At 42.4% G+C, this 9,381-nt stretch overlaps 1 protein-coding gene across 7 annotated transcripts in view; it reads right to left on the minus strand.

Moving 5' to 3' along the window:
• DDX19B (DEAD (Asp-Glu-Ala-Asp) box polypeptide 19B) overlaps positions 1 to 9,381 on the minus strand; it is a 100,479-nt gene that overhangs the window by 82,337 nt on the left and 8,761 nt on the right. For 2 of the 7 annotated variants that reach the window (XM_011962217.1, XM_011962210.1), the window contains exon 1: positions 8,249 to 8,439. The exons of 3 other annotated variants lie outside the window; for them this stretch is intronic. In XM_011962217.1, coding sequence (XP_011817607.1) covers positions 8,249 to 8,291 — 43 coding nt within the window. In that variant the 5' untranslated portion in view covers positions 8,292 to 8,439. Of the gene's footprint in view, positions 1 to 8,248; positions 8,546 to 9,381 lie in introns of those variants that run through there. 2 more of the 7 variants (XM_011962177.1, XM_011962196.1) reach the window with 2 other exon arrangements.

Here is a 9,381-nt window from a genome sequence, read left to right on the forward strand (position 1 = left end):
AGTGAGTTGAGATCGCGCCACTGCACTCCAGCCTGGGCGACAGAGCGAGACTCCGTCTCAAAAAAAAAAAAATACACACACACATACATATGGCCAGATGTGGTGGTTCACACCTGTAATCCTAGTACTTTGGGAGGCTGACGTGGGTGGATTGCTTGAGCTCAGGAGTTTGAGACCAGTGTGGGCAAGATGATGAAACCCTATCTCCACTGAAATATGAAAAATTAGCTGGGCACAGTGGCACGTGCTTGTAGTCTCACCTACTTAGGAAGCTGAGGCATGAGAATCACTTGAACCTGGGAGGCAGAGGTTGCAGTGAGCTGAGATGCTGCCATGGCACTCCAGCCTGGGCGACAGTGCGTGACCCTTCTCTCAAAAAAAAAAATAGTGCCATTCATAGACAATACTAATCTTAAAGATTAATGATGCAGCTGCTTTGGAAAACATCTTGGCACTTCCTCAAAAGTTAAACAGAGAATTACTATATAATCCAGCAGTTCCACTTCTAGATATATACCCGAGTATTGAAACTATATGTCCATACAAAAACTTGTACATTAATCAATCAAAAGCAATATTATTCATAGTAGCTAAAAAGTAGAAATAATCCAAATGTCCAGAAATTGATGAATGGATAAATAAAATGTGGTATATCCACACAATGGAATATTATTTGGCAACAATAAGGAATACAGTACTGATACATGCTACAACTAATGAACCTTAGTTCATTATACTAAGTAAAAGAAGCCAGTCACAAAGGATCACATACCATATGTTTCCATCTATATGAAATGTTTAAAAGAGGCAAATCTAAAGAGACGAAAGTAGATTAGTGGTTGCCTAGAGCTGGGGAGTTTGTGGGGAAACAGGGAGTGACTGCTAATGTGTACAGAGTTACCTTTTGGGGTGATGAAAATGTTCTAAAGCTGACTGATATAAGCTACACACTTCTGAATACACCAGCCATCAGTGAACTGTACACTTTAATCTCACCGTAATGTTGTAATAATAGGGTCTCAAGATTCTGTTTCATAAAATGCAGGAATTTGTTGTTGTAAGGTTGATAAAATGGCTAGTTTGGGCCTGCTAAAAACAGCAAGAGTTAATCGTTTTATACCTGAGTTTTTATTATTACTGGGTTCATTATTATGAGTTTCTGTTCTATCTGAAAGATAATTCTATGACACAAACTCAAGCCAAATAGAAAATGTCAAAGCTACCTACTCCTAACAAACCCTCTTAGGCACATTAATAGGTTAAAACAATGACAATTTAACCTGACCTGAATGGCTGGGTGCGGTGGCTCACGCCTGTAATCCCAGCACTTTGGGAGGCCAAGGCAGGTGATCGCTTGAGCTCAGGAACTTGAGACTGCCCTGAGCAACATGGTGAAACCATACATCTACAAAAAATACAAAAATTTGCCAGGTGTGGCGGTGCACACCTGTAGTCCCAGCTACTTGCAGGGCTGAGGTGGGAGGACTGCATGAGCCTGGGAGGTCAAGGGTGCAGTAAGCCATGTACACACCACTGCACTCCAGCCTGGGTGACAAAGTGAGATCCTATTTTAAAAAACAAAAAACAAACATACAAAAAAACAAATGACAACAACAACAACAACAAAACTGACCTAACAAGAAGTTAGTTAAAATAGTCAAAACTCTCAGAACTAAAAAATAAAAAAAAAACAGGCCAGGCACAGTAGCTCACGCCTGTAACCCCAGCACTTTGAGAGGCCGAGGCTGGATCACGAGGTTGGGAGATTGAGACCATCCCAGCTAACATAGTGAAACCCAGTCTCTACTAAAAAAATACAAAAAAATTAGCCAGGCATGTGGGCGCCTGTAGTCCCAGCTATCGGGAGGCTGAGGCAGGAGAATGGTGTGAACTTGGGAGGCAGAGCTTGCAGTGAGCCGAGATCGTGCCACTGCACTACAGCCTGGGTGACAGAATGAGACTCTGTCTCAAAAAATAAATAAATAAAAACTAAAAATAATAATAAAAATTTTAAAAAATTACAAACCTCTCAGAACTACTTGAAATACATATTTATCTCTACATTGATTAATGATGTGGTTTTTTCTAAGTGTATATTGTGCCTTGAGATATTGGCTAATAAAAATATGAAGCCAGCACACAGAAGCACAGGATAGCATTATTTCATTTTTATCTCAGCCTTTATTAATTTTGTATTTGCTTTATAATGTACATAATATATTTAGTAAAACAGTAAAGTATGCAATTTCTAAATAGATATGTACATATTGAGAGTGAATGCTCAAAAGTTTCTTTGCAACAGAGCCATGTAACAGAATAACAAACTACACAGTTCATTTACTCAATTAACAACGCCTGCCAGGTTAGGCATGAGAAATGCTCAAATGGATAAGGGCCACAGTTAAGGGAGGGGATGCCATAATGAAAATAGGAGCATTAAGTGGAAGCAGGTATTCTGAGTGCTGAGACCTCCCTCACCCTTTCCTCTACCTAGATTCCAGAACACTGAGTCAGACCTCTACCATCTAGGCAGGAAATTAGAGGATCCCTCTCTGCAAAATCTGGCCAGACGGGGAGGAAAGTTCTTAGGATACTGACATAGACCACTAAAGATATATAGTTAAGGTCAGAATAGACAAGCCCCACTCATGTGTTTACAGCTTCCACTCAACTTTTTAGTCACTCACTCTTAAATATGAGTGGCCAAGCAAGGATTACAGACATCTGAGAAATAGTCATCATGAAAAAGTAGATACTGAAATGTATAGATAAAACACGCCTCACATGAAACAGAGACTGAGCAGAGAGATGAAGAAAAATATCCTCCAAATTATGCAGATATTATGACCATGAAAGCAGTACAGGGTATTGTCTGTAAAAAAGGAACAGTAAAGGAAGAAGAAAAAAGTTCCTTAAATTAAAAACATGAAAGTAGAAGTGAAAATGAAATACACTAGACAGTACTTGAGAAAATCTCCCACGAAATATAGAAAAAAAGAAAGGGAAAAAAAGAGACAAAGATGAAAACCAGAAGAAAAAATAAAACCAAAGGACTTTTCAACAAATGGTGCTAGAACAATTAAGACATCTCTGGCCAGGCGCGGTGGCTCACACCTGTAATCCCAGCACTTTGAGAGGCCAAGGCGGGTGAGGTCAAGGGTTCGAGACCAGCCTGGCCAACATGGTGAAACCCTGTCTCTACTAAAAATACCAAAACTAGCCGGGCTTGGTGGCAGGCACCTGTAATCCCAGCTACTTGGGGGACTGAGGCAGGAGAATCACTTGAACCCGGAAGGCGGAGGTTGCAGTGAGTCAAGATCGTGCCACTGCACTCCAGCCTGGGTACAAGAGCGAGACTTCGTCTCAAAAAAAAAAGACATCTCTATGTGAAAAAGATAAACACGTGAACCTCAGCCGGCGCAGCGGCTCACGCCTGTAATCCCAGCACTTTGGGAGGCTGAGGCAGGCAGATCACGAGGTCAGGAGTTTGAGACCAGCCTGGCCAATATGGTGAAACCCTGTCTCTATTAAAAATACAAAAATTAGCTGGGCATGGTGGCGGACACCTGTAATCCCAGCTTCTCAGGAGGCTGAGGCAGGAGAATTGCTTGAACCTAGGAGGCGGAGGTTGCAGTGAGCCGAGATCGCGCCACTGCACTCCAGCCTGGAGACAGAGCAAGACTCCCCCTCAAAAAAAAAAAAAAAAAAAAGATGAACTTCAATCCATACCTCCTATTAGAAAAAATTTAACTCAAAATGTAAAATGGATCACAGACATAAATGTAAAATTTAAAACTGTAAGACTTCTAGAGAACACAGTAGAAAATCCTTGTGGCCTTGGATAAGGTGTATATCTTGGAACATAAAAAGAACTAATCACTTAAAAATTGATAAATTAGGTTAATCAAAGTTGAAAATGTCTATTATTTGAAAAGTACTGTTGAAAAAAGACAAATTGTAGTTTTGGAGAATATATGCAAAACATACCCGATAAAGGACTTATCACGCCTGTTGTCCATCCCAGCACTCTGGGAGGCCCAGCTGGGTGGATTCCTTGAACCCAGGAGTTCCAAGACCAGCCTGGGCAACATGGCAAAACCCTGTCTCTACAAAAAATACAAACATCAGCCAGATGTGGTGGTGCATGCCTGTGGTCCCAGCTACTCTGGAGGCCGGGTGGGAGGATCCCTTGAGCCCAGGTGGTGAAAGTTTCAGTGAGCCAAGATAGCGCCACTGCACTGTAGCTGGGTGACAGAGCAAGACCCTGTCTAAAACAAACAAACAGACAAACAAAAAAACAGAACTTCTATCCAGAATATATAAATAACCTTCCCGACTAAAAACAAAAACAATCCTACTTTAAAAATGGGCAAAAGGTTTGAAAAGCCACTTCAAAGAAGTTACATAGATGGCAAATAAGCACATGAAAAGATTTTCAACATCATTAGTCATTAGGGAGATATATAAGTTAAAACCACAATGAGACACCACCACCATGTACCTATCAGAATGAAGGAAACCGACAATACTGTGCAGGGAAGGATGTGGGGCAGTTGAAGCTCTCATCCATTGCTGTTGGGAAAGCACAATGATACACTTTGGAAAACAGTTTGGCATATAACTTAGAAAGTTAAACACATACCACATAACACAGTAAATCCTACTCTTCAGTACTGACTTTACCCAAGAGAAATGCAAACATATATCCATACAAAAATCTGTACCTTAATGTATAGAGTAGCTTTCTTCATATTGTCTCAGACTGAAAATTACACAAGTGTCCATCAATAGAAGAATAAGCAAACTGTGTATAGCCACAATGGAATTCTACTCAACAATAAAAATGAACGAACTACTGATACATGCAACTTGGTTGAATTCCAAATGCATAATACTAAGTGGAAGAAGCCAGACTTTTCAAAAGGTTACATATTACATGATTCCATTTTATAACATCTTGGAAAAGGCAAAACTATAATGACAGAAAACATATCAGGAGTTGCCAGAGAAGGGTGAGGAGAGGGAGTGAACTACAAGAAGTTGTAGTTCTCTGTAGAGATGGTTTATATGTCGACTGTGGTGGTAGTTACAGAACTGTATGCTTTTGTCAAAATTCATAGAACTGTACACTAACAAAGTTTAATTTTACTCTATGTAAATTATACCTCCATAAACCTGACTTTAAAAACTTAAAGGGCTGGCCAGGTGCGGTGGCTCACACCTGTAATCCTAGGACTTTGGGAGGCTGAGGCGTGTGGATCACTTGAGGTTGGGAGTTCAAGACCAGCCTGGCCAACATGGTGAAACCCCACCTCTACTAAAAATACAAAAAGTAGCCAGGCGTGGTGGCACATGCCTGTAATCCCAGCTACTCAGGAGGCTGAGGCAGGAGAATCGCTTAAACTCACGAAGCAGAGGCTGCAGTGAGCCAAGATCGCGCTATTGCACTCCAGCCTGGGGAACAAGAGTGAAATTTCATCTCAAAAAAAAAAAAAAAAAAAAACTAAAGGGCCAGTCCAACAGATACAACATTCATCTAATAAGAGTTCTGGGAAAAGCTGTGTAGTGGTGCGCACCTGTAGTCCCAGCTACGAGGGAGGCTGAGGCAGGAGGATCCCTTGAGCCCAGGAGTTCAAGGCTGTAGTGCACTATGATTCTGCCTGTGAATAGCTACTGCACTCCAGACTGGGCAACATAGACAGACCCTGTCTTAAAAAGAAAAAAAAAAAAAGAGAGAGAGAGAAAGAAAGTGAGTGAGTTCCAGAAAAGAGGGAATTAAGAAAAAACAAAGGAGAAGAAATCAACAATGAAATTATTCAAGAAAAGTTCTCATAACTGAAGAACAAGAGTTTTTAAGATTGAAAGTACCCACACCCAGGGGCCAGTAATATGGATGAAAATACACCCATACCAAGACATGTTACCATACATTTTCTGAATATTGAAAACAGAAGATTCTCCAAGCCTAGAAAGGGGAAAATAAGTCACATCAAGAATCAGGATGGTCTCAAACATTTCAACAACAAATACAGAAATCTAGAAGGCAATGGAACAATAACTTTAAAATTTGGCAGGAAAGTAATTTTCAACCTACAATTCTATACCCAGCCAAACTAGTATCCAAATTACAGGGCAAAATTAGATTTTTTAAGACATGGAATATTCTTTTTTTCTTTTTTTCTTTTTTATTATACTTTAAGTTCTAGGGCACATGTGCACAACATGCAGGTTTGTTACATATGTATACATGTGCCATGTTGGTGTGCTGCACCCATTAACTCATCATTTACATTAGGTATACCTCCTAATGCTATCCCTCCCCCCCTTCTTCCCCCACCCCAACATGGAATATTCTTAAAGTAATTTACTTCCCGTACACCTCTAGAAAGCTGACAGATGGCTGCACAAAAATAAGGAATAAATCAAGAAAGACAGAAAAGTGGAAGGACAGAAAGGAAGGGATCCAAGAGATCCAAAAGATAAGAGAAAGGAGGAAGGAATCTGCAGAATTAGGCTGCAGAATTTGCCCTGTTCCCTTTATCCCCCAATATGAACTGTGCTCTAAAGACAGGAGTAACTAGTCCAATTTGAAGCAGACTTAAAAGGCTGGGAGAAATGGAATTGACAGAATATTTGATGAGTCTAAGCATTCTGAGATAAACTTAGACAACTGGAAGAGAGTTTGGGGTTGAATTGATAATTAAGAAAAAAATGAAGCAAAAACATAAGGCAATTAAGAATTCCAAGTAAAATAAATTTTATAGAAAAGGGCCAGGCGAAGTGGCTCAGGCCTATAATCCCAACACTTTGGGAGGCCAAGGTGGGAGGATGGCTTAAGCCCAGGAGGTGGAGATCAACTTGGATAATATAGTGAGATCTCGTCTTCACAAAAAATTAAAAAGTTAGCTGCACAGTTGGCTCATGCTTGTAATCCCAGCTACTCAGGAGGCTGAGGTGGGAGGATCACTTGAGCCTGGGAGGCAGAGGTTGTAGTTAGCAAGAGATGGTGCCAATGCACTCCAGCCTGGGTGACAGGGCAAGACCCTCTCTCAAAAAATATATGTAAAGAAAGAAAGAAAGAGAAAAAGGAGACTGGATGCGGTGGCTCACACCTGTAATCCCAGCACTTTGGGAGGCTGAGGCAGGTGGATCACTTGCACCCAGGAGTTTGAGACCAGCCTGGGCAACATGGCAAGTCCCCATCTCTACAAAAAAAATACAAAAATTAGTTGGGCATAGTGGCACATGCCTGTAGTCCCAGTTACTCAGGAGGCTGAGATGGGAGCATGGCTTGAGCCCAGGAGGCAGAGACTGCAGTGAGCCAAGATCACTACACTACACCCCAGCCTGGGCAACAGAGTGTGACCCTGTCTCCAAAAAAAAAAAAAAAGGAGTTGCCTCTGGGGAGGAAAAAAAATTGGCAGGAACCATTATTTTTAAAATTACTTGCCTCTTTAAACAATGTGTATATACAACTTATTTTTTATCAGCTATAAAATATAAAAGACAAGGTTCTTATTCTTGAGGAAGTCATAGAAATAAGTACTAACAGAAGTAGGTTTAAAGCTTACTAGAATTTAAAGTGTTTCGGTGGGAGAAATTAATTCTACGCAGTAGTGTTTAACACATATGTTTCTTACCATGTGTCAGGCCCAGAAAAAAAAGAACAAAGTGAAGCTGATGAGGAAAGGATTTGCTGACTGCCAAACCTACTGGGTCCATCATTTATCACTAAGCAAGCACACAAATATGAGCAGAGACATGGTCCCTGAGCCAAATAAGCTCTGAATGTAGAGGTGGAGAATGACACCTAAAATAGCTATTACAAACCGGGGCGGCCAGGAGCCGTGGCTCAGCCTGTAATCCTGGTGCTTTGAAAGGCGGAGGCAGGAAGACTGCTGGAGGCCAGGAGTTCCAGACCAGCATAGGCAACCTAACAAGACCATGTCTCTATTTCAATTAAAAACAAACAAAACACAATCTAGGGTGATGAGTGCAATCTACGATCATTACTGGTTCCAGGAAGACGGAGAGGCGGCTGAGCGCTTTACTGACAGGAGCACTCACCTGCCCTTACGTAACGCGGGGGCGGCTGCGTAAACAAAGGCAGCTCAGGGTCCAGGCTCCATCCCCATCCTCCCCGCCACCCCATCCAGTCTCTAATCAACCTAGGAACCATCCTTTCCCAGGGACCAAGTCTCCGGCCAGAACTAGTCCCCTAACCCTTTTAGGGCTTAAGCCAACTCACCGACTCGGCTGCCGCTTCCTGCTCGTCCACCGCCAGGGCCCATGAGTCAGTGGCCATGGTCCCAGGCGCGGGTGGGAGGCTCGTGCTGGCGGATTCGGATTCGAGGGATGGCACGGTACACTGACCGTGGGCTCCAGGGGTTCGCAGCAGGCTCTGCTCCAGCCCCACCGGAAGCGGCGCGCCACAGTGACGTCGGAGGCCGCTCCTGTTTGGCCACCCTTTACCCACTTGGGGCTGTCGATTCTGTCACCCTCAGGCCCGTACCCCTCAACCCCGGGCAGAGCAGGCTTTCCCATCAAGCTGTGGTAGTTATCTTAAAATGCCTAAGCTTGGGTCAACTTGGCTCTCCAACCAAAGAACAAAATCAGATTTCCGCCCAACACAGTGGCAGAGAAGGCACTAATACAGATTGAACAGATTGAATATATCAAAACAGAACACCATTAAAAATAGTCACCAAAATGCAAAACAAGCAGAGAGCTGTTTCCCTTTTCAGGTTGGTAATTTAAAATGTCCAGGTGTTGGCAATCAGCCCTGTCAAACAACCCATTTGGTTAAAAGTCCACTTGACCACTATGCAATCTTATGCATGTAACAAAAGGGCACCTGCACTCATAAATTTGTACCCCAAGAAGAGGAATTGCAGCTCTCCTATGTAAGGGTGGTATAACCAGGACAATGTTAAAAAGGAAGAAAACAGACAGGTGTGGTGGCTCATGCATGTAATCCCAGCAGTTCTGGAGGCCGAGGTGGAAGGATCACTTGGGCCCAGGAGGTCTAGGCTGCAGTGAGCCATGATAGTGCCACTGCACTCCAGCCTGGGTGACAGAGCAAAACCCTGTCTAGAAAAAAATATTAAATAAAATTAAAATAGTAAAATAATTAAATAGAACTAGGTGTGGTGGCTCATGCCTGTAATCTCAGCACTTGGGTTTTTGTTTAGTTTTTTGAGGTGGAGTCTCTGTTGCCCATGCTGGAGTGCAGTGGCGCAATCTCGGCTCACTGCAACTTCCGCCTCCTGGGTTCAAGAAATTCTCTTGCCTCAGCCTCCCAAGTAGCTGGGATTACAAGCACATGCCACCATGCCCAGCTAATTTTTGTATTTTTAGTAGAGACAGGGTTTCACCATGTTA

The sequence above is a fragment of the Colobus angolensis genome, unplaced genomic scaffold (genome assembly GCF_000951035.1).
Source record: "Colobus angolensis palliatus isolate OR3802 unplaced genomic scaffold, Cang.pa_1.0 Scaffold116, whole genome shotgun sequence".
Classification (NCBI taxonomy): Eukaryota; Metazoa; Chordata; class Mammalia; order Primates; family Cercopithecidae; genus Colobus; species Colobus angolensis.